General features: G+C 41.1%; 1 protein-coding gene across 3 annotated transcripts; it reads right to left on the minus strand.

Moving 5' to 3' along the window:
* Positions 1-1055: 1055 nt before the first annotated feature.
* stk11 (serine/threonine kinase 11) lies at positions 1056-25726 on the minus strand. 3 transcript variants are annotated; one of them, XM_050033004.1, is made up of 11 exons: positions 25555-25726; positions 23742-24724; positions 16213-16296; positions 15953-16042; positions 15478-15610; positions 13837-13973; positions 13145-13272; positions 10398-10455; positions 10079-10272; positions 7155-7399; positions 1056-3492 (listed from the first exon to the last, which is right to left on the minus strand). In XM_050033004.1, the coding sequence occupies exons 2-10, from the start codon at positions 24023-24025 to the stop codon at positions 7191-7193; spliced, it is 1317 nt and encodes a 438-aa protein (XP_049888961.1). In that variant the 5' UTR covers positions 24026-24724; positions 25555-25726; the 3' UTR covers positions 1056-3492; positions 7155-7190. The 3 variants fall into 3 exon arrangements, with proteins under 3 accessions (XP_049888961.1, XP_049888964.1, XP_049888963.1); XM_050033007.1 differs by lacking the exon at positions 25555-25726 and adding an exon at positions 25402-25422; XM_050033006.1 differs by lacking the exon at positions 25555-25726 and adding an exon at positions 25090-25299.
* Positions 25727-26386: the final 660 nt, after the last annotated feature.

A 26386-nucleotide genomic window follows, 5' to 3' on the forward strand; every position in this document is an offset into this window, starting at 1 on the left:
TATACTTGCTCTGCATTGCTAAATAAAATTTAAGTCTGGTGATATTCTGTTTTTCTTATTGTCAACAAATGCCCAAAAGGCCAAAACTAAAAAATAATTAATCCTACTTGTGTAGCCAAAGCCTCGTATAGCTTATTCCTCACCATTGTTGTCCATAGATGGGCGTATTCAAGTACTTCCTTTAAACTAATATGGAGTACTGGCAAAACAAACAAGTGCAATTTTACATTCATATTTTAACAAACAGGCTTCAATTAGCTTAATAAACTATAAATTCAAGGTTAGCATAATGAAAAATTAGCAACCTTGCACTTGCTGCCATTACATAGCTTAACTTGGACGCTGCACTGACGGACTGCTCTTCTCGCGGGCAGTTCAACGTCTATCCAGTTAGCGCGAGCTAACTCAGCAGCAACAGCTAACTTCCGGCTAACGGCTAACATCAGAAACGGGCCGTTTAACGGTCCTTACAAATTCAAAGCGACACAGAAACGGCTCGACTTTGACATTTAACCCGTTACGTAATATTTAGCCGTGTGATGCTAACAGTTAGCTCCTTCACTGTGAGTGTGTGTGTGTCTATGGGCGGACTCTCACTGTTCCCTGGTGTGGACCTCACAGTCCAGCACGCGACAGTAGAGCGACAGCAGGGCCAGGAGCTGCTGATAAAAGTAATGAACTGTAACGTTACTTACCTCTACAATAAAATACGATTTATTAATACCATTTTGAACAGTTGGCAAAAAAAAACCCCAACTATATTAAAAAAAAATTTCACATGGGTTAGGCAGCGAATACCAGCGTCCAAAACAATTTCTTAATATCGTCACGCAAAATATCGCGATACTACACTGTATCATTTCCGCCCCACCCTGGGCAGTATTAAGTCCATTTGTGGGTTTGAAGATTAGTAACATCAGAAATGTCGACTTTTAAGCACAAGATCTTGACTCATTTTGACAATTTAGATGGATAAATAAAACCAGATAAAATATTTATGGCAATTATGACGTCACAAATTCAAGACTTTTCAATTACTTTTAAGGCCCAATATTCATAAAACTGTTTTTAAAGCATTTTAAGACATTTGAAGGACCAAAATGCACAAAATGTTTTAATGCACAGCTTAAAATTTGTGCACCAAAATTCACTCTTTACTCCAAAAATATACAAAAAAAAAACAAACCAGTGCTCAGCTGTTTTAGTAAATTATTTAGCCTTTAAAAGATAAAGGCATGTATTTGTCACCCAGAACTACGGGATACATTAATATGGATCGAGAAATCAATTCAATTGATCCAGTGTTACTGATGTAAAGCGATTCATATTGTCATCTTTAGGATACACCTTTATTTTGAAATTCCCATGGCACTTCTGTGATACCATTTCTGTCTTCTTCAAGATTCAAGCAGTGCTAGCCGCATAACAGAGGCAGATAATGTCAAGCAGCCAAGAAAAAGGTGGTGAGGAAATTTAGTGGTATCGTCTCATATCAATCGCAGCCTCATGGCAGATTTTGTGGTAACAGCAAATGTTATTGTTGTCCGAAGAATTGATATATCATATTGAGATGGAACTTGTGATTTACACCCCTAAGAAACAACCCTTGTTGGTTTTCATTCAATTTGTGGACATTAATAAAAATATAGAATATTGGCAGCCCTACCCTTGAGGTAATACTCTGCAGATATCCTGTCTTCACACGTTAAAGTCACAGGTTTAACAGCTTTCCCTCCACTCGCTCTGCCAGTATGGATGTAAAATGTAATATTCGTTTTGCATTCATGTTAAATTGCATCTCTTCAACACGAGAACATTGCTGCATGTTATGTGTGATGTCATCTGGGAAACTGCGATGGTGGGTACAGCTTGTCCCTCTTTCCTTTCACACGGACTTGGGTTTGAGCTACAGTACATGACTGTGTGTATGTTATGAAACTCATGTCTCTGTCCTCATCCATGGTGAACCATCTGCTTTATTGTAAAAAGAGTAGTGCAGAAAATCCAAATGTCTTGCAGCCTTGACAAAGGCTAGACCTTGTGGGACCAACTGAGGCACATATTCATTTTGGACTGAACATTTTTCTGAATAAAACAAATAAAAGTGACTCCCCAACCTGTGATTTTATGCTGTTGTAATGTGATTCATGTACTGTGTGAAAACGTCATAACAGCGGAGTCATTACCATGAGAACAGAAAGCAAAAGGTGTCCTGACATACTAATCATACCGCTGAAATATTCTTCAGCCTGTTAAAGCGACACATCTCTTCATCCTTCCTCGTCGAACGCAGGATCTCTCTGTCGACCTTGCTGACGTGGGAAGTGCTGCTCTCTCCCTCCCTCAGAGTTGTGACTCACCTGCTCTCTGATCTATTCCCAGAGAGGGACTGACGATGGGCCTGGCTGCGCAAGAGGGGGGGGGGGCTCCCGCTGATGTGATCGGCGCAACAAAGAGCAGCATCGCTAGAAAACAGGCGACTGGGTGATTGTGACAGCACACCGCCTGCAGCTGAGCGGCACCGGCTCTTGATATTCTAGGATCTGACTACGAACTAGTGCAAACACCAGAGAAAGACGAGCATACTCCTACAGAAGTCTAACCTTGTAAAGGATTGGTGAAATAATGAACACTGAAAAAAAAAAGAAAAAAGAAAAAAAAAAAGGAAAAAAAAAGGGACATAAACCACTGACGTGTACGTCATAATAAAAATATGTTCAACTCAAAATGAAACAGAAAGGATCATCCAACAAAATAGCCTGTTTGGGACATATTTTATATAAATAATAATTAAAAAATATTCATTGGAAAAAAGAAAAAGAAAAAAAAAAAAAACCTAAATGGAAATCAAAAATCCCCAACAGGTCAGCGGTGGATCTCAAGGCTTCAGTCTATCAGTCTGTCCACAAACCAAGCACTTTCCCTTTCGTCCAGCTCTGTACAGCATGCAGTTTTTTATGTTGGTGGTAGTAGAGTACTATCATAATTATTCTCATTATAGATTTAAATATAGAATTATTCATAACTTTTGTTATCTTTTTTTTTCCTCTTTAATTTTTTACACATCACAATGTGTTTTAAAAACTGCCATTAGGGTTCTGTAAAAACAAAGGTAGTCAAAGAAACAGAAGGTGGGGAAGAGTGGGGTGGATGGGTGGGGTACAGGGGTGATGATGTTTGTAACGTCCGGTGCAACATTTGGCCCTCCTAAGAGGACGACAGGATGGAGAGGGGAGATGACAGAACTGGATGACAAGAGTTTAAAGGAGCCAAAATATGGGAGGAAAAAAAAACCACCATCTTCACAGCCAGTGCCTCAGTCTCAGAGCAAAAAGAACATTTCATGCTGTCCTCCTCCTCCCCGTCACTCATACCGCATCTTCAAAAGACTCTGCAGGCCAGTGGTCCAAGGAGGTATGGGGGCATTAACGTCAGCAGGTTTCTCTCACAACTGTGAGGAGTCCAGACACAGAAGGACGGGGACAGATCAACCTGAGAAGGACAAAAGACAGAGTATAACAGACGTCTGGTGGAGTTTCATTTTCAGTTTATTTGGGATGCACTGATTTGTCTGTTGATATTTGCCTAGTTGACTTGCATCACCCTAACATCAAATAAGCTGACATTCACCGATGTTTTTCTGTTGTGTCACATCAATTCTGCACAGGCTAAAAAGCACAGCTCTTTTCGAGGGACAATAGAAAACACGTTTGGAACGAACAGAGATTTTTCCTGGGACACGAAAGGACACAGTGAACTTGTACTTGTGAGTCAACACCTCAGAGAATGCACCACATTATTTCTTTCTAATTTATTTTATTTAAAATTTTATATACTTTATTAATCCCCGAGGGGAAATTCAATTTTTTCACTCTGTTGTGTCAATTACACACAGGTCCAAACACACACATGCACAAACAGGACCTATACATGCACGAAGTGGAGAGATCTCAGAGAGACGTCAGAGTGGGGCTGCCCAGGCGCTCCGAGCAGTTGGGAGGTTCGGTGCCTTGCTCAGGGGCACCTCGGCAGTGTCCAGGAGTGAACTGGCAACTCTCCAGCTACCAGTCAACACTCCATATTTTGGTCCGGACGGGGACTTGAACAGGCGACCCTCCGGTTCCCAAACCAAGTCCCTATGGACTGAGCTACTGCCGCCCCTGGTACAGCTACATTGTGAACAACAAAGTGGTGCTGAAATTGGCAGGAGAGCTAGTTAACCTTAGCTGCTAGCAGCCGGTGGTGGGAACTAATAGCTAACAGAGGTTGCAATGAGTTACATTAAAAGATATGTACAAGCTCTATTCAGTTAAAATGAGATTTGGATGAAGGTAAATTATAACATTATCATGAGGTGTTCAAATGTAATCACATAAAATTTAGTTTTTGGAGAGAAACCCAATAAAAACAGCTGTTTAAAAGGATATTTTTTTTCCACATCAATATAAAAAAGATATTAAAGAGGGAACTATCATAAATTATATATGATAAAAAAGGCTTTTGAAGCAGTGATTGAAAAAATGTCTCTCATGTGACAGGAGGTTGTTTCGTAAATTTTGTATTACTGAATTTGTGCTCATTCAAAGTCACATCTATTATTGTGTATCTACCGATTCCGAGTCCCACTCAAATACTTTTGTTTTCCTAGATAATACAGCTGCACTGTGCACACTTCAGCTACAGTTAAGTTATTGAAATCAATCCAGTGTATATGTTTGACAACTGAATAGCTCTGCAATGCATTAAGAGAAGAAAAAAGCCTGCATCCACCTTGTTAATGTTTTATTTATTACACAATAAAAAAGTATAAAATAATAAAACATTTCTTTTATCTTTTTGGTCTTGTCGCTGTCTCTAGTGAATTTCTCTCTCATTTTAAGAAAGTATTCTAGTGTGTTTTGCTTCAGTGCAGCCTCTGCCTGAGTTACCTTGAGGAACTGTGTTCCACTGTACTCTGTTCGTCCGAGTGCTGATTTTTGTCATCTGTACATCTTTTGCGTGGATTGTATTAATAAACTAATCTCAAACCAGTAAAGGTCAAGACACTCTCTCATACTCAGCTGAAATGAAACAAGTGCACATGATGCCTGGTTCACACTACATGATATTTTTGTCTGTTCTGACAGTCACTATGTCAGATTACGCCATTGTGGAGTCATAAAATCGTGCCGTGACTTGACAAACAGACATGACACACTACATGATGGTCCACACCAATCATCCCCGGTTGTCTGTCACGACGTGTGTGATGTCATCGGGTTATTCTTGTCCTATTTTTATTATTACTACAATTATTTCAGTCATTGTGTCTGTTCATGTGTCAGCTGAAATGTTCTTGTAGTTACGTAGAAAGTGTTACCAGATGGCAGGAGCTACATTTTAAGTACCGTACGCAAACATGCAAGTCACCGAATCCTCCACAACAAGTTCCTGCAAATGTTTCACAATAAAGCCTTTTTAAAAAATGAAGGGATTCTCTCAGCCGAGGTTATAAGGGGCTTTTAAATTCTATACAGATACAGGAAGTGTTGAGTTTGAAATGTCAGCGCGATGCATTAACTTTATCAAGGCAAACAGGAGCGGATAAAAAGTAGAAGTATAAATATACAGAGGGAATCATAAATAACGGCCTGATTATAATTTAGTCTGTTTCAAATGAAGCTGGTAGCCTCTGCAGTTGTGGTGAGTAAAAGCCATTATTTTTAATGTTATTACTTTATATCCTCCATTATGATTAAATTACATTCTTTGCTAGCTTGATGCTAATAACAATACTCATTGGGTTAACAAAGTGCCTCTGTTGTTCCACGCCATCGTTTTTCCCCTTTTACTCTGTTGTGGTAACGTCCCTAGAGCAAATATCTAAAAGGCTGGGCTGCTGTTGGCTTACAGCCAATATTATATTTCTATTGGTCAAAGTGACGGCTGTGACGGGAGCAGTCGTGAAAGACAAAAAGAAAATCTAACATGCTAAACTTTGTGTTGGAACATCGTGAGGCGTCCCAGACGTGGCGTCGGTTGTCGTCTACTATGACACACTACACAAGATAAAACGATGGATTATCGCGTACAACACTCGTTATCATTCACAATCCGAGCCGACACCGTACGGCGCTGCGTCGGGCTATAATCGGGCTGATATTGTGTAGTAAAAGAACAAACCTGTGTGACAGCGCACGTAAAAGAAATGATGGGATTGGGGTCTATATAGCTAAACATAGCTGATCCCAATTAGTTAAAAAATGCCTTGATCAGCCCCCAACAGTTATTTTTTCATAATGAAGATTTCTTTGTTTCACTGGCACAAAAGGGGAAATAAAAAATAAACGACAACAAAAAAACATTGGTAGTGGCCAAATTCTTGTTTTAACTATCAGTATCAGCCCAGAATTTCCCAGTCGGTGCATCCTTAACGTTTTATCTCATCACATATCATGACCAAAAGCGAGTTTCCTTGAGTTGAAAGTATCACAGTATTACAACAAGAAACTACTAATTGGTGCTGTTAAAACGGAAAGAATCATCCACGGGGTGAGAAAGAGAGAGACAAACATCCCACAGCCCACTTTATCTCATCCAGGGTGAGTCATCGCCTGAACAAATTAATACACAGCATCTCCTCTGCACTGCACTCATGACAAACAGCCTCATGCCGTGACTGGTTTGTATGTGCGAGAGATTGAAAGAGCAAACTGTGGGTGGTAACTGGAAAGAGAGGAGGACAACCTGTTAAATTGGTGTGTATGCTTGCAGCATAAATCTGCCCCACTTCTCCGCCTGAACGAGGGCAGCTGACGAACCCCTGGAAGGCTACAGCCGAAATAAAATCCTAACAGAGAGTCGGAAAGTGATGCTCAAAAACCGGACCAGTCCAGATCTAGTTTATGTGACTGTATAGGAAACCGCCCATGTGTTTGCCTGGGGAGTGGTGGTGAGTCAGAGCACTGCTTTCTGAATATCAACACAGACTCTCTCCTCCCTGATTTCCTCCTTCCTGATACTCATCTCTACGTCTGTTCTAACACGCCGTTATCTTTTCATCTGTTCTCCTTGGTTGTTTATCTTTTCCCTCTGTCTACTGTATGGAAGGTGTCCTCTAAGCACTTCTGCAGCACAATTCAGTCAGAGCTTTTGTGAGCAGTCTACACACTCACCAGGTGGGTGGTTGCCGAGGGAGGAAGGGGAGGGGGTCATTGCTGTTTGCAGGTGGAGAGCTTGCGGATCTTGCTGGCTGTGGAGACTCCTTTACGTGAGGGGTTGGATGAAGAGGAGGATCTGCGTTCAGCTTTGGCCTTGCTGTTCAGAGACCCCCCCTCTGTCCCGTTCACACAAACTGGCTTGGCTAGAGCTGGACTGTGGTCCGCGTGCCCCTGATCCCGATCCTCTTCGGCCACTTGTCCTAAAGACACGAATATTAGGTTTTTTTAAAAAAAAAAAAAAAAAAAATCCATCACAGTTTCACACAAGTGCTGACTTGATTGCTGCATCACTGAGCAAGCGTGAGGTAATAGCACGAGTCTGAGTGATTGCATGGATGGAAATTACCACAGACCTGCTGCTGTAAAAACTGTAAACATGTTTTTTTGAAAGGGGACCTTTAAAAAGCTCATTTGTCAGCAGCACCAGCGAAATGTCAGGTCAGATAACCATGAGAAACAAGAGAAATAGTAACCTACAACCACAGGAAATCAGCTGAGTGAAAAATAGGCCTTAACCTTAATGTGTGTGTGTGTGTGTGTGTGTGTGAAGCAGGGGCGTGACAAACTTTAAATTACTTCCCACACAGAAACTGCAACATCGAGGCGAATATTAAAATCAGTGAGATGTAGTTACTGCTTAAGAGAAACATCAGGTCATACTGCTGTTTAATTTACCAAACACTCATTTCATTTAATTCACATGAAGCATCCTATCAAACGGTGTGTGTGGGAGTGAACCCTGGAAAACCATTCATACGCCCACACCAAAACCATTTCAACAGCACTATTTTTAGATCACTTCATTCACATTCTGCAGCTCCGTTTGGTTTTTATGTGGGGCACCACTTCTAGATACCCGACACTGACGACTGCATGTATTATTACCGGCTGTTGCCTAGCAACAGATAAAGGATCTGAATTCTGGGGGGAAAAATGAAAGTTGGGGTTGGGGAACAAATTAAATCAAATATAAAGATGCTATCATTATCTATTCATCCCAAAGTCAGTAAACACTCTGGTAAAGTTTGTACACACGGTTCACTGCAAGAAAACATCTCATCATTTTCTAAAAAAAAATAAAAAAATAAAATAAAAAAGAATTTGACTGAAGTGTAGCCTGTTTCAGACCTCTGAGTCTTTGCCCTGTTAATTTATTATGCTGATCTGTTCTGTACGACATCTATTGCACGTCTGTCCGTCCTGGAAGAGGGATCCCTCCTCAGTTGCTCTTCCTGAGGTTTCTACCGTTTTTTTTCCCCGTTAAAGGGGTTTTTTTGGGGAGTTTTTCCTTATCCGCTGTGAGGGTCCAAAGGACAGAGGGATGTCGTATGCTGTAAAGCCCTGTGAGGCAAATTGTGATTTGTGATATTGGGCTTTATAAATAAAATTGATTGATTGATTGATTGATCTAGCCTTGTTTAGTAGGGCTGTGCCGAATGTATTTTTTTAAGATAGGAAGCTTCATTTGAGGTTGCGAATTATGCTTTGAATATCTGTTGTCATATTTTATGACGTTATCACCCTAAATAAATAAATAAATACAAAGTGGTTAATTTGATTAAATCAACTTTCTTTAGTAAAGGATTGTAATTTATAGTGCTGTTAGACCCGTCTGTTAACACATGTGCATGTCTCCCTTTGTGTTTTTTGACTGCAGTGAAAATGTTTGTAAAAGGCTAAACAAATATAAATAAATGCAGAATATTTTGTTAGAGAAAAACACAGCATGAATTCTGGAAATGATTATGATCTATTTTTTTTTGGATAAATGTTGAACCTTGGACTTAAAACGCTCTGCAGTTATTGGAAATGTTTAGATCACACAAGTCGGAAACGATCCTACTCAGCTGCCACTGGTAACTGACAATGGTAAGGCTACCATACAAGGTGCCACCTGCTAAGCAGTTAAATATTCACACTCACTCACACTGATGGCACAGTCATCGAGAGTAATTTGGGGTTCATTATCTTGCCCAAGGATACACTGACATGCAGACTGGAGGAGCCAGGGATCAAACTGCCAATCTTTTGATAAGTGGAAACAGCACAGCATTCGAATGTTGTGTTAAACCTAAACCTTGTCTTTTAAGGCACATGTTCAATATATCGCAAAAAAGCTTTCTGGTGAAAAGCATTCAGTATAGTTTTATGGCTTTTAGTCACAGGCCACAGTTTAATGTGGGTTAGTTAGAAGTTGATGTAAGTCTAAAATTTCAACCCCATTTTTGACACAAGGAAGAAGTTTGGTGAGGGCACATTAAACTTTACAGCAATGCAGAGCTGCAGTGAATAGTCAATCGATTATACAATTAACAGAACATTAATTTGTAACTATTCTGTTAATACTTTAATTGTTGATGTCATTTTTCAGGCAAAATGCCAAAAAGGTGATGCTCAAACATGAGGATTTGCGGCTTTCCTTGGTCTTCAATCATAGTTTGTGTAATATTTTGGGTTGCAAATGTTGGTTGGACAACACAAGACGTGCTGAAGTCATTTTAGGTTGTAGGATGTTGTAACAGGCTCGTTTCACTGTTTTCTAATATTTTGTGGACCAAACGATTAATTGTTTAATCAAGAAAATAATCAGTAACAAACATAATTGTTAGTTGCTGCCCTACTATGTTGTTTTCTGTAACAGACGCCTAAGAAGGACAATTCAGCGCTGTCATACAAGAGGAGGAAGTAGCTAACAATGACACATCAGACAGCTCTTCATCTTCCCAAAGTCAAACATAGAGAATAGAGGACTTAAACAAAACAACAAACAAGAATTTTACTAAACAGACTGCTCGAAACTGCTGGAAAATATCTAAACACGACAAATATTTAAATGCATCTTGAGCTCATCTGTAAGAATTGTCGGAGTTCACGCTTACCTGGCACTGTAAAGTCCTGAGTGTATATGATCTCATCCTCTCCATCGTAGAGCTCGTCATCATCCTCCTCTGTGTAGCCGTGCAGATCCTCCAGGTAGGGCACCACCGTCATACTCCGCCAAGGATCCCTGCTCTCTGCACTGGCAGGGATGGGCACAGGGGGCTCAGACGGAGGGTGTTTCTTACGCACCCAGCTGAAGAAACAGGCAGGGAGAAAATAAACACAATGAATCAGACTTTAACAATGTGACTTACAGTAGGTCAGGAACGTTTTTAAATACATACATGGATGATGAATGCCATGCACTAGATCACTCACTTGTGTTGCCTTATGTTCTGTATGGAAAACCTCTTCGCAGGGTCGTACTCAAGCATTCCTGAAAAACAAACATTGCAAAGGTCAATTGGATCACAACAATCCTGAACAATTTCTCCACTCACATCATCTATCTGTCAAGAGTTTAACATAAGCTCGTGGGAGGCCGCAGCGGCGAGGAGCGAGCTAACGGCAGACAGATGATAAACTCGTCCAAGGAACATTAATTAATGCACATAATAATCTCATTCATCACTGTGTGTGTAGGCATCCTGCAAAGCTTCAGGAGTCAATGAGGTACAGTACGGAAACATCAATATGAGTAGCATTAACAGCTGTACCAATGTAATGAAGATTTTGTCCCTTAATTATCATAATGTGGGCTGAATCTGTGGGAAAAGCAGAATGCCAGTGTGATAAGGCAGCAGTGATGCAGTGCCTATCCAGACCTAATAATGTAATTGTCTCCCAGCAGGCAGAGAGGGGCAGCGTGCAGAGTGCTGATAGTAGTGCTGCGCCTGCTGAAGGACACCTTTTGTGGCACTGGGCTTATTTTAGACCATGTAATTATGGACTGACTATCTCTCAGGTGCTGCGTCATCACACACAGACGTCACACGCTCACACAAAATGGGGGATGGAGACTCGATGAGTTATAACAGCGCCAGAATGTGGCAATTTTTTCCCCCCTATTCACGGTTAAGACATTGTTCAAAATCTCTCCATGTGGCACCAGGTAAAGATAAGATGGATAACAAGCAAGACAAGGCATTCAACTTCATTCTTTCATTGATGGCGCAAACATAATCTTCCCAACATTCTTTTTGGATTTAACATTCATTCAGCCGATTATACATTTCACCATAAAAGACTCCTGACTCTTTTATGGGGTTTTTAGAGGGGGCAGAAGCATTGCAGCATTCCAGTCGGGAAAAGCAACGCCTGACTATGAAGTGTTTAGTATTCTGCTGCTGGCTCCAGATCAATGGAAACTACGTCAACAGCTGGAGGGATTTCTACAGTTTGGAGGAAGCCTCGCATGCTGAGAAGTCACTGTGACTTCCAGTGTCACAGCACCACCTACTGGACGCATACAGAAAAGATCACAGTGCGACTGGCGAGGACTTCAATGTGATTTCTCACTGCTCTCACTGCATACAGCACCTTACCAACTCCATCACAGATTTTTTTTTATACCTCCATTCCACTCTTTGTTTGTGTATTTTGTAATCATCATAAACACACCAGGTGAAAATCTTTCCTCAGCCACTGTGAAAATGAATGCATCACACTGCCTGATGATGCATGACACAGTCATCTACTGTTATGACAAAAATACAGCACTCAATAGACAAAACCCACGCTGAACTATGAGTCATCCACTACTACGGCATAGGTATGTAACCAAGGCAACACCTTGATGGGAAAGTATGATGTGGCTCTATGGAAACATTTACAGTGCCTGAAATGTATTTTTCAAAATGGCGGGGAATCCCCCGCCCTTAAACGCTTCACATAAAGATTTATACACTCTGGGGGGAGACTTATTCCTATGTCCTATCTTTAGCTCAGACTGCATTTTGTTGCTGTCCTTGGGATAATCTGATCTATAATACATTGCTGTAATCTGTTGTCTCTTTCTCCTGCTCTCTAGTGGTCGTCTCTTCGAGCTGCATTAGTGTCCTCAGCAGGGGGGGATTTTTACCGATTTGCTCAATTTACTCAACTACTGTACTTAAGTAGAACTCTGAGGCACTTGTCTTCTCCTTGAGTATTTCAATGTTTTACTACTTTATTCTGCTACTCCATTAAATTTAAATTTGTTGTTTTTACTTCACAACATTCAGTGTACAAGATTAGTTATGAGATACTTTGCAGATTCAGATTTGATTTTCAACACAAATATAATCACCAGATAAATTGTTATGTATATGTATTATATGGATAAAGATAAAACTTTATTGATCCCTTGGTGAAATTCTAAAGCTATTTAGTAGTATATATAATGACAAACTAGCCCCACCTTTACTAGCTGCAAAATTAGATTCATCAATAAACATAAGTCAATACATACAACAGCCTGTATAATGTCCTAAAATGGGCCAATATACACAATGAGTACTTTTACTTTTTGCTCTGTGGGTATACTTTGATGCTAATATTTTGTTATTTTACTTAAGTAAGATATCAAATACTTTTACGTAAGTAAAAAAGCTAAATACTTCTTCCACCACTTTGGTCCTTAGTCTTTCTTTGGTCACTCTCTCTCGTCTCTTGTCTCTATGCCCTATTCTTTTCCTGCTGTGCGAGAAACGCCATCAGAGTGGTGACTTTAAAGTTAATGTTTTTTTGACATCACCCTTTAAAATGTGCAGCACCATACATTTTACAAATCAAGCAGCATATTTCGCTGTTGTTACGTTTGAGCTACAGATATATTCTTAGCCAGTTAGCCTGAAACGTGTCCTGGACTGCTGCTGTGCCTCAGTAACGTTACCGTTGTGTGTTTGAGGTTGACATCACAAGCACTAGCACTGCCATTTGCACTCGTCCTTTCGGGTTGCGGTGCTTTTTTTTGAGTATAAATCTATGTTTTAGCCCGCAGCCCATGTTTGCATGCCTTCAAGTTGACATTAGTGAGCCCTGTCTGTATATGCTACAGAAAGAGGCTGCAACATCAGAGGGGGCTTGTGGCCTTGTAGAGAGAGGAGGAGCGCACATGCCAGGTGTGTCATTTATCTAGCACTCACCTCGCAGCAGGTCGGACAGGAGGGGTCCACACTCCTCAGGAATAGTGTAGTCTCCTTTTCCAATGTTCTCAAATAGCTTATAGATGTTGTCCCCCTCAAACGGATACAGGCTTGTTGTAATGTTGTATCTGAAAGGATGGAAGGAGGAGTCAACAAATACTGTTAAGTGTATCATAGACAGGGATACTGTTTACAGTCGCCACAATGGTTCTCACATATCTAATGTTCAGATAGACCTTTCTGGTGTTATCTTTGTTCTGTAAAATCTAACAGCACCCTTGTGGCAATTATGAACCACAGCCCTGGCTATTTCTAACAGTATAACATGACTACACACACCATTACTGGTCAGTCCTCGCTGAAATCTCTCAGAATCACTAGTAGGATAGGCTCTTTTTGAGGACTTTAGGGGTGGACAACAGAATGTAAATGTATGCACAGGCACACCGATGTATGACAAGTACACAGAGAGAGGATTGAGAAGAATGACTGAGAGGTGTCTTACTTCAGAGCTCCCTAAGCAGGAGCCTTCTTCTATGACAATTATAAATGACCATGAGCAACCAATATCTGATTATAGCAGATATTAAAACAGCTTACGAGATCTTGTGTCTATTACTTGGCCTTTAAAATGCGGTGAAATCTAAGGCATTCTGTGTAAACTTCAGCAAACTGAGGCCCTGACGACTCACAGTGTTACTCCAGCAGACCAAATGTCCACTTTAAACCCTGAAAAGGTGTCCAGTCCATTGGCAATCTCTGGAGGCTGGAAGGCCGGAGAGCCTTGACTGGTGCGACATGTGTCATCCTCTGCAAATGGGTGAAGGGCCTAAAAAATATAGGGATGATAAGATTAGTTAGAATTTGAGTTAGTTTTTCTTTTTATCTATAACCACAAATAGGAATTATGAAATAATTTGTTGCTACTTGCTTTAATAGCTGGGATAGGCAGCGTTAAGTTGACGTCACTGGGCAAAAATCCCATAATAAGCTTTGAGCATATAATAATTTAAACGATTGGAGAGAAAACAAGACACCTGCACCTCCTCTTGGCTCTGTTTTCAGGCTTTAGAAAATCTAGCCTATGATGAGAGACTTTAGGGAGTCACGGGTAATTTTTAGACAGATGTACATACATGTTCTTTTGGTGAAAGCCTGATTAACTTACTCTGCAGAATTAGAAAAACCTGCAGAGTAAGTTGCTATTCCAGCACTGGCAACAAATGCCTACACTGCAAAGCAACCAAAACAAGGAAGCCTGATTTATCAAACAACACGTGTCAGTCTTGACAAAGCATTTCAGAGATGGACAGAAAATGTTGCAAATAGGGTATCTTTCTGCAAACCTGAGCCCAAGGCTTACAGCTGTTGCTTCAAGTTCATGTTTATGTAGCTAACGTTACCAAGAGCCTCGAATCAGAGTGTGTCCTCTGCCTCAGTGCCCACCACTTCACACCACCTCGCCAGGAGGAGAGTGGGCAGCAGTTCCAGAGACAGACCCACACCCAGCGACTACAGCAACTTGAATCCAGCCAGCACAAATCCCAGCTCCAGGGGAATGACAACAGAATACCCAACATCTGTTGCTGCCGTAACACAGGTTAGACTTGGTGCTGCCACTGGCCAGCAGCCTGATGTGGCACCCTGTGCTGGGGGTTTGTGCTGGCTGAATTTGTGCCACTGCAGCCACTAATCAAAGCTCGAGAACTGCTGCCCGCTCTCCTCCTAGCAGTCCATGGCAGCAGGGAGCAAGAGTAGGGACCGTGGGTGGGGAGCTAATTCTTGTCTGATTTTGTGGTCTACTAAACAGAGAGAAAGAGAGTGGGGCCGAGTGAAGACAGAAAGAGAGAGCTGCAGGAGGAGGGCATTTTTTCAAATTCTTTTTTTTTTTTTGCTTTTCCACATCTGCCTATTCCAGCTTTAAGCAACGCTATCTTAACTAGAATCACAACTTATGATAAAACTTGATAATAAAAACATAGAATAGACTGACACATGGAGACAAAATCTGTTTTACACTCATCCACTTAAAAGAAAGTCTCTAAAATACAAAATCTACAGTAACATGGGCAAATTCACCCATTTGAGTGGACATTTATCTAAAATACAATACAGATAAAGAAACCAGTTCTACACAATTATTTTAAGCGCACTAAAGCTTAAAAGCTTCCTGATGGACAGTTCTTTTCCACTGACTGTGTTTTGTGTATATCTGTGATGGCTGCGTCCACAAAAATATAACTTTTATGTTGAAAGTTTGCCAAAATCTAGTAGTTATATAAAATCCCACCCCCATACATGGTCAACAACACTATGCTGCAGAATGAGCTCACCTCTGCTACTCCCAGGTCAGAGATTTTTAGTGCCCCGTCTGTGGTCAGCAGCAGATTCCCTGGTTTAATGTCTTTGTGAACTATTCCCTGGCTGTGCAAATATTCAAGGCCATCTAAGAGTTGGCAAAAGTACCTGCAAAAAGGAAGAGAGGGGTTGATGGATACAATTAAAAGAGGAGCAAAAGTGTTGCATACAATGTAAACAGAAAAACAAATTAACACATCAAACAATTTGTCGCTGTGGTTTCATGAACCTTCATCACTTAGATCACTTAGTAATTTGGCGTCAGCGGCTTCCCAGCAGCGACCACACATTCACAACAATCTATGGTCAGTTATTTTAACAGCAGAGGCCCTGCAGTCTTGGAGCTAAACTTAGGCCTGGAGCGATGGCTGCAGAGAGGCTTAGTCTAAATATAGCAGGGAGGCTGAGGGAAAGAGGGAGCAGAGAGGGGAGAGAAAAACAGACACTCACCCGTGAGCTTGAAATACTGGAAACCTTTTTTCTGGGACACTGTCCAGCATTTCTTGCATCCCACAAACGCAATACTCCATCACCATATACGTAAGTCAGGAGTCAAGGGGATTTGCCAAATCAAACAAATAGATCCTTTAATAAAGTGAGCCCATTATAAAGCTCATAACTAACAAGTAGAAACATTTAAGCACAGAAATAACCTTCACCAACAGCAACATAAACATTCAACATCTAAAAAATCTCATATGCAAGGATATATTTTCTGCTTCTCTTCATTGTAGAGCACATCCACCAACTGAATCACATTCTTGTGTTGGAGTCTTCTTAGCAGCTGAATCTCCCTGTAAATGGACACAGGGACAAAAATCATGCAAAAGATTAATTAAGCAAATGTACAGGGAGTGTTACATCATCTAATACTGGCTCTTGGCTGCAGTGATCACAGAGTAAAGGTCAGGTGCCACACATCAGCACAGCCGCACTAATACGGCACTGTATAGCACGAGCACAAGTACATTATCTGTTTAATTACTGGCATTTCTAATAAGCCGCTGAGCTGGGGAGAAAACTCAAATAATTTTAGGACAGTAGTTGCTGTTTTGGGTTTCTCTTTATATGAAAGTCACATGAATTTTGTGATTCAGTAACAATCCAACTTTGTATATCCATTAAAAAGTAAAGAATATAAAGTAGAAAACAAACGTGACTCTTACAGAAGGTGGTTCGTACAAAACAGAATTGCAGGAATGATACTGTAAGGCTTGATATAGTCTGAGTGCAGCTGCAGTCAATTACACTGGTCTCATAAAGAAAGATAACCTGACAGTTCACTTCGCTACCCAGGGAGAAGTGGTTTAAATCACCAGCATGGCAAACCACCCAGGAGACTCGACATTCATCAGAGAGCTGCGAGTGAGGACGCTAATGAATTTCGATCTGGAGGAGAGGAGCATGACGTACAAACCACAGGCTTCCCTGGACTTCCTACCGACATGCAAACACAGAGGAAATACTGAGGTTTTGCCAAACAATTAGGGACAGGAACTGTGTGATTAAATTTAGATTCAATTTGTCTCACCGCTACATAGTTGATAGTGCTGCACTATATTGTCAGTAGCGTCTAAATAAGCATTTAATAAATACTATATGCAATCCTGTGTACGTGTTTCAGTCAAACAATGACTTCCAACGGGACCAGTTAGCTTGACTGCCAGTTATGTTTCATATTGAACTGGATGAAAAACAACAGTAAATCCCTCTCCTGTATTAAAGCACAGCCCTCTGGGGACCCTGAAAATTGTGCCTCTGAAAGCTTACGTACTGTTTGAGTTATGTCAAGTTCCCTCTTCCTTAGGAGATCATAAAATTTTGTGCTGGTTAAGTCCATTTCCCTCCTTCCATAGCATCATGCAGTACCAACACAGCTATGTCTGACATCATAATGGACCTAGGTGCACTCATGCACAATCTGTTGGCAGCGGGACAAGATTTTGGTATCTGAATTGTTCTAATATCCACTTGTAGTCAGAGTAGTATTCACCAATTCTGTTAGAGTGGGCTTTGGTTGCATGCAAGAAAACAGGCCGTGTGGAGAGCATAAAGGGCCGAATGCATTGGCGGAAACACAACCTCGGAACCCATCAGCTTTCGTCGAACATCGTTTTAGCTTTTTATTAGCTTTTCAAACTATGTATCAGCTTTCATGCAGATATCTGTTTACAGAGAGTCATAACTGTGTGTATGCAGCATCTCAAGTTCCTAATTGGACTGTAAAGAATGACAAGGGCACGGAAGAGGAAGTCTTGGCTCAGATATGTTATCCAGACATCTGCTAGCAACTATGGAACTCCTGAAATATTTGTCTTTGCCCCAAGAGGCCGAATCATCACCAGACTTATAGCATGTGGGTTCTGAGGTTGAATTCTGTCTTGGCCATGTCATCATAATCGCATTTAAACCATGATGTAACCAACGTCTAAGACATGACACAAGACATGCTGAGGAATTGTCCTGCGTTTTGCATCATCTGATTGGCTCTTCTGATCGACTTTTATAGAGACCATCGATCTTTACTCTTATTCAAATAGATTTCCCCACCTCTCCTGAAAATACACGTGATTTAATGACAAGTCAAAGCTGCAAAGGGAGTGTGCCTGAGCCAAAAAGGAAAAAAAAACACCAATCTTCATGGCCCCTACAGTGCTGAGGCATCATCTGTCTTCTTTTTTACTTTGACAAAATCTCACAACAAACACTTTGGAGCACTTCTGTCCCGTATCAGCCAGCGGTTTATGAGCTATGTCAGTCCTCCGCCTTATACACCATCTTACTACTGACGAATGGATATTCTGGGCCTCGTCAGCCTCTCTCTTGCACACAGACACACACAAGCAGTTACTGCTGCATCACTGCACTGGTAAAAAAAGACACAGCTGACTCATGCGCACATTAAAACAGAGCTATGATTAAAATACGGTGAGGCATAATGGATACCATCACTTTAAGCCATACATAATCTCTGCTATTCGGCTGAATAGCAAGAGCAGATAACATATCTGAAATATAGCAAACCAAGCTGCATCTGCATCACGGCTTGTTTCCATTAAACAAATCATAAAACAGAGGCGGCGCTGCCACTAAGGCACAGTGACTGCTGCAGTCCATCTGCAGTCTCTGAGTTCAAATCTGAGCTGATGGACCTTGAGCGTTCAAGGCCTGCAGCAGTTTTTCTCATTAATTACCACAATTTGTCCCGCTACAAAATATTTTATCATAAAAGACAGCAAACATTGTGTTTTGCACTGTTGCTTCAGCAAAGCATCTCTCACTCCTAGTCAGTCAGCCCCGCACTTTGTAGGCATTTTTCAAATAAACACAAGAAGTTTGTGCTCTAAAGAAAGGATCAGTACTCAGTGAATAACCTCCGAAGCCCTATGATAAGCTATTATGGCAAGGCTTAACTATACAGACCAGTGAGCAGTGATAACTAACATGTCTTTGGGGTCATCGGGTGGGAACCTCCTTTCACCGGTGTTTCGTCTAGTTGGTCCCACGACACCTCCAGGAGGCTAGACAGTGATCTCTGGCGTCCCAGAGACACTCTCCTAATGCCAGGTCTCACTGCTCCCCGCACCAACCCAGTAACCTCCTTTACCTTACTTACGCATGGCTTTCTCAGCCCAAACAGCACTGCCACCTTCAACCAAACCCAGGCTCCGTACATGCAAGCTCCAGGTAGAAGTAGTGCTGATACTACCTTTCCTAGCACATTCACCATACTCTATTTCACACGCTACATAGCATAACTACAATATAAGCTAAAGTTAGGCATGACTGATTTGCTGTGTTATCGCCATTCATGTCTATACAACCAATGTGTTCATGCAGGGTCCAACAATAAGGATTGCCTGAAGGCCCTGCCCGGGGCCAGTAAAAAGTTACGTCGGGCCTTTAAATGCAATCAGCCAAATGCTCGAATGGGCCAATGCTCAAAGTAAAAAATGCTCTGCTTCGCTCTGCTCTGTCTGTATCTGTATTCAACTTTAGCAGCGGCTGATCTGACCACAAAGATGCAAGTGACGGCTAGTTTGACTGCAGCTGCTGCTGAAATTGGAGTGCCCCCCTTATTCTGACCTTTATGGTAAATGCATTGAACCAGCCAAGGATACATGTGACTGCGGCCGCTTTTCGAAATACACACAGCATAAACAAAATACATATAGCCCATATGGAAATAGAATTAATTGTATAATAATCACAGGAGTCCCATATAAGATCAGAAATCCCAATGAATTGTGAGGGAAATTATATTATTCTTTGATTTTGGTTTGCTGGAATTTTTTCTTCTACATTTTATTAAACTCTATTAAACTCTACATTATATACAGACTAAAAATCAAGTGTTTTTACAGTATCAATTTGTCTCACATTTGAGCACCTTGAAATAGCTGCATTTGTAAATACCTGAGACGCTGCAGAAACACATTGCTCCATAATTTCTGAGAATGAATTATTATATACAAGTTCAGGGCATCTCTGACAACACAGAGCGTAAAGTTCTTCATATATCTAGCCTTTTAATTTTGCTGTCAAAGTGCACAAGATTGATTCATTTCACTTTAAAGTGTAAACATTTTCTTCCGGGCGGTGGACCTCAAACCATCTAGGATCCCATGATCTCACAAAATCCTGTGGGAAACACTGCTGCAGGCTACAGAGCTGAAAGGATTTCAGCACTCAGCGATATGGCAGCTTCTCTGGCACACAGTGGCAACATAGCCAACTGATCAAAATCTGCATCTACACTGTGCTGCTCCAGAGTCTGTGTCTAGTTTAGGGCATGTGTGTGTGTGTCTCTGTGCGCTCCTGTCATTCCAAACAAGGGCACGGCATTCTTGGGGTGTTGCCGTAGAAACAGGAGTGGCATTGCTCGATCAATGCGGGTATGAGCATGCCCATCCCCATGGCAACCTTGTAAAAGCAGGAAGTGTTTGGCAGACAGGAATGCTAAAAAGAGGCTGAATGGGGAGGCCGGGGTCTACTACGGCATCCACACACAGACGGGGCCTTCACAGGCTCGAGGATCCAGCGTCCTAAGGATGGCAAACATAAGGCCACCACCAAGCGAGACAGTTGGAGAAAAAAGAACATGCACAGGCAACACAAACAAATTCATTTCATGCATCAAGGAACAGTGCTGTGCACTTATTAACAGAGTGGCACAACCATTTAGTTTACCATAGTAGCTTTGTCTGAAAATATAATATAGCCAGGATTAGAAAAATGCACCTTTGAAAACAAGAAAGGTGAGAAGGGGGCTCCAGACTAACACCTTATCACCCAGGGGAAGATAACAATCAGCATTTATGGTATGAGATATGTTAAGACAACTTCAGGATGATACAACAAAAGGTATTCTGTACCATTATAAAGGCAGAACTGAGAAAAGGTGGGAGTGGGATCAGTTTATACATTTAGCTTTACATCTGAAGTACAACGCCTAATATCCATCCTGTTAAAATTCTTGGTCGTAGGGTTGGCCACTCAAATTAATGTTTTTAAGTCATTTCTTTGTCGCTCCAGCTCTCCTCAGTCTCACTTCTCTTATAAACAGCAGTATTGTTTTGGTCCAGGATCTCACTCTGTTACCCTCTACCTCCAAATCTGGCAAACACAAACCAAGTTGTCATGTGAGATTTTTTCAGCCCAGGCAACAGTTGTTGCATGCACAGTATCTATCGTCTCAGACATGGAGCCCTGCAGCACTATTCAGGGCCTTTTGGTGGCTTCCTCACAAGGACTTTTACATGTCTCACTTTACTGAGTGTTCCCTAAAACTGTTCTTATATGCTTATCTTGATTGGTACATGAACATAACAACAATACAGAGATGATTGAAATATTGTCTTCATGATGTAGGTTTTACCAGGATGCTGACACCTGCGATTAGACTTTACCTTGGTAAGTGAATTTAACCTGGAACCACAAGCTAACAGCTACATTCTTTAGTCGTCCATCTCAAGAAAGATGTACACTTCAGTATTTTAGTGCAACATTTGGCAGACAGTGGCATAACAACTTGCATGTATACACTTTAATGTGACCTGAAGTGTCTTTTTAATCTTAAAGCTTTTCTCCCCGCCCCCCAACGTCAGCATGTTAGCAAATGGTGAATTGGGCTGCTGGTGCTATTAAAGCCCTTCTGAGTGCAAGGCAATACTACAGCTGAAGGGATTCAGTGTAGACACTGATGGAGAACTGCAGCTGCTGCTGTCGAGCTGCTGACAGGCTGCTTTCAGTCCCAACTAATTGGAGACTGAGATGGGGAAATATGGCATCTCTTAACTTTAAGTTGTCCGGCTTAGAATAGTTATCACAATATTCTGGGATAGACTTCATTGAAGTTGGCTGGGTATCTGATAAATACTTTATAATCCCAACAAAATAATTTTTACTGAGCTGTCACCAAAGGCTTTTCATCATTCTCCTGCTGCTGTCTTGACTGCAGCCTAAAAACACTCCATCTTGCAGTTCTTCTTTCCCTCCCTGTGAACTCATTGTGACAGTTTTCTAAAGCTCCCTCTATTATTAGCACAGGCCCGCAGCGAAAGGCTGGAGTAATATTTAATAAACTACTGTGTGATTAAAACTTCTGATACTCATCAGGAAACGGGATGCAAAAAAAAGTTTCGACATTAAGACATGACAGCCAAATCACAGAGGCATTAGGACAGAGAAGAGAGACAGAAGAGAATTGGTAACAAGTAGAACATTTTAGCTTTAAAAAAATCTATTTAAGATACTTAAATAAGTAAAAGCCTGATTTTAATATGTATAACTATCTGCATAAGAAAAAATTATGTGATGTTCTCAACATAATGTCATTTTTTAGGCATAACAAATAATAAAATTATGCATTTCCCTGTGCTGTGTTAAGAAACACTGGCACCGAACATCACTGTATTTTCTAAATAAATTACTGACTTACATACATTGTATTTGTATAGTTTCTTCCATAGATTTAAAAGAACATCTCTGGTTGCACTGACAACATTATTGTGCAGAAAATCAAACTAATCGAGAGAAATCTGGTTACAGCAGCATGTTCTGTCACTACAGACAGTGGTGTGTGTTGACCAAGTTTCTCTTATTCCTTCATCTCGACCACAGCGACTACATTTATGTCTATGCATTTACAAAACTGGGTTATTGCAAAAAAGTTGACCCATTTAACTGCATATAAACTCACTGTATGGAGCAGGAGTGTAACCTCTATTTCCTCCTTCACTGTGGACATTTTAACTCCGGAACTGCTCTGATTTTTGGCAGTCCTGCTCTGTGTCAGATTATGACTGCTGTACATTGAAGAACTGACAAAGCCCTGTTTGTGTGTGCAAAGATTAAGACTTTGTCCATGTTGTCATATTAGTTTCATAATTAGCCATTCAGTAATTGCCATACAAATTATATCATTTGTATGAATAGGTACTGACTAAATGGCACCTGCTGTTAAAAGCCTAGCCATTTTCTGATTTAAAGAATAATTTTGTTAATTTAAAACTTTATTATTTAGGCAACGTTTTTGAACACACAAGCAAGGAGTTTTTTGTTGTCTTTTGCTGACTGAAATTCTCACCTTTATGCAGTGATGCAGAAGTGTATTTAGGGTGTGCAGAGTGCAACTTCACATCCCTGTTGGGTGTGGTTACAGGTGAAGCAGAGTGTGCTTCTAACCAAATTCAACAGTGAGGTGGGTGCACAAGACACGAAACCTTCAACCAGATGAGGTCAGAGATGCATTACTTAGTTAAAAGAGAAACAAGCTTTTTGTCTAAAGTAAAAACAATCATAAAAATATTGTTTTGGTATTTGCACTGAAAGTAAGGTAGTTGAGATTTCAAGTGAAATATCTGAAATGAAAATTAAGAGCTGTGCACAGGGAGTGATGGCTAATAAAGTGGGACAGGCATGAAAAGCTGTTCTCATTGTGGTACAGTCATAAGAAATCCATTTGACTGTTGTCATTAAATTTTCAGTGGGGTGATTCAAACTAATTAACTCATATTAAGATCAACCATTACAGTCAAGCCAATGCCACTGTATATCAGGATAACTGACAATGCCTAACTGAAAAGACCCTGCACCTTATCATACATAAATCACACTGCACGGTTTAGGAGTCAGTGACACTGGTGTTATGACGTAAACCGTCAGAGTGCAGAGGAAAAAATGGTGATAAAGGGTCAAACAAAGCAGGTTGACAAACCAAAAGAAAAACAACACTCACTTTTTCACATTGGCTTCTCCATTGGGAATCCTCCTCAGCTTCTTCTTCTTCAGTATTTTCACAGCCCTGCGACATAGTGTCTCTGAGTCCAGCATCTCTTTCACTTTGCCATAAGACCCCTCCCCTAGCAGATCCCCCATCAAGTACTTTCCTATCAGCTTTGCCCTCTTCCTCCGTGGCTGGTAGATCACCTCTGTGGAGTCAATGCGGTGAATGAACGTATCCATCTCCATCAGTTCATTTTCATTTAGATAGTCAAGATGATGCAACTCGCCGGTACTCATGACTGATAGTTCAGCAGCGACAACTTAAGCCTCCTGTGCAAAAACGTTTGCAAATAGCTATGATTGCTGCTGGAAAGTAATCCACTGGTAACCTTTCAGCACTGAGCCGAGTGTTTTAATTCCACAAGATGGAATACAGATGAATTACAAAATACTGAACATGGGTGAGGGAATAATCAGGCCTGAGAGCTGAGGGAGGAGGTGGGGGATCAATCCCAATTTGTAAACATTAGGGCTCTTTTCATTGAAGAGGTGCGAACAGAGGTGAAGAACCTGTTGGGTCCAGTGCCAAGTTAGTGCTTTATACTGTGCATTTTGTACTACATCTGTGACAAGTGCAGTTGAATGCAAATTAGGGGGAAAAAAATTCTAAAGTGTTATTCTTGTCTGCTTAACTCTTAATCACTTCTATATAAATTTAATACCATTCAGCCTTAGGTAGAGGCAAGGAGTCCCGCTTCAAGGCCATGCAGCACAGCATTTCTGTCAGAGGTCCATGCTTCATGGCATAGGTTTCCTCAAGATAAATGAGAGCGTACAGCTGGACTGGATCCAAGCACAGATCTACAGCCAAACGCATGCAGCAGTATCAGCCCAATCTCTGGTATCAGCCGGCTCCTGGAGGTCGACGGAGCCATCCAATGTGTCCAACCGTCCTCAGGTGTCCTCCATGCCACCACGGTTCCTACTGCCCGGTGCCTGAAAACAAGGGGCATTCAAACACTATTAAAAAACACACACATGGCTTATAATTGCTTGTGAGCTAAGTTAGCAATCTCTGGTAAAGAATCTGTCCACACATCAACACTTGACCGGTTAACCTTACTGGGTCTCAGTTCTGCTTCACATGAGATACGAAATGAATATAATTTATGCAAGTACATATTTAGTACCAAACTTCAATTAATCAGAGTCGTGTGTGAGTACGATAGACATTAGGGTTGCTCAGTTGAAACAAACATGTTTTAAAGTGTTAACTATTAGCTAACTGGAAAGCTAATATAGCACGTCTGCTTGAATGAACTAGCTTGACAACATACACTCTGTGCTTCATCAATACACACCTTTAGCGACCATTGCAGGTTTTAACTCAAACGCCTGCTTTAAAACACCGCCAGCTATTTTGGTGTGAATGAGGACAAACGGTGGACAACTGTGGAAGATAACCGAAACGTCGTCACACAACTGTAGCTAACGGTAGTTATGCAGCGCCAGCTAGCAATAGCCAACTTTGCTTCACGTTCAGATTAGCGGTAGCTAACTTCACCTCATTTGCCGGTAAAGCAGCGGCGAAATAGGAGAAGGAAATTGTTGTCTGACCGCATTGCATTACGCTCACCTAATACCAAAACCGATATCAGCTCTAATATCCATACCTGCCTTTACACCGGATAAACACCAGGCACATCCAGCTAACGCAAGCTAACCGGAGTTGCGTTGGCTAGCAAGCCGTTCAGATTCCACTGTAAATTGCTAGCTGGCTAGCTAGTTAACAAGCTAACTAGTTAACTCCTGTTACCGGGTCTCACCTATATCCTCATGAATCTTGTTCCCGTTGCAGGTTTAATTCCGTCTTTGAATGTCCGTCCTGACTGAAACAAATGCTTCACTTGGGTCTATCGGTATATCAGTTAAATTTTCTGACTCTTCGTGTTACTCTTGCTACTCAGGTTGTCGCCATCTTGTTTACCTCCCCCCCCGACTCGCATTGACAGCCCATACGTTAATGCGTCAAATCAAAGTTTTTTTCATCAAACAGGGATGCAAATAAATAGTTTAAATAGCAAATTATTCAACCTTTTAAAGTTAATTAAGTAGTATGATCCCATTGATTAATCTAGGAATTTACAATGAACATTCCCATGAGATTCCCACTTTCAGCTGCACTGTCCAGTGGCTCCAAGCTTAAACTCCAAGTTAATTCATTGATTTACAGAAAAATAATTGGCATTATCATAATTTTTCCAAACAAAAATACCCAACCTTCTCTGTTTTCAACTTCTCAAATGCGTTTCTTTGTCTTATAAGACAGTACATTGACTATATTCTATATTTTGGATAGTTTTAGAGGAAACAAGCCCTTTGATTACACCAACTTGGCCTCTAGGAACTTTTTTGCAATTTAAAAATCTTCACCATGCCAAACCAACTAACGCCTTGGTTTACCTTATAATATGGCTCAGGTTGCCTCTGATTGATGCTTTGGGCAACACCAGAGTGGCTCTTGCTTAGCTGGGATTTTGGAGTTATATATATCCCGTGTAAACCGCCCAGGGGAATGGCAAACTGAAGGTCTGATTTCACTGATCTGTCACCCTCCTCCTCACCACTGGCAGCTTGAGCCTAGTCAACTCTACTCAA

Source organism: Epinephelus moara, chromosome 21 (genome assembly GCF_006386435.1).
Source record: "Epinephelus moara isolate mb chromosome 21, YSFRI_EMoa_1.0, whole genome shotgun sequence".
NCBI lineage: Eukaryota > Metazoa > Chordata > Actinopteri > Perciformes > Serranidae > Epinephelus > Epinephelus moara.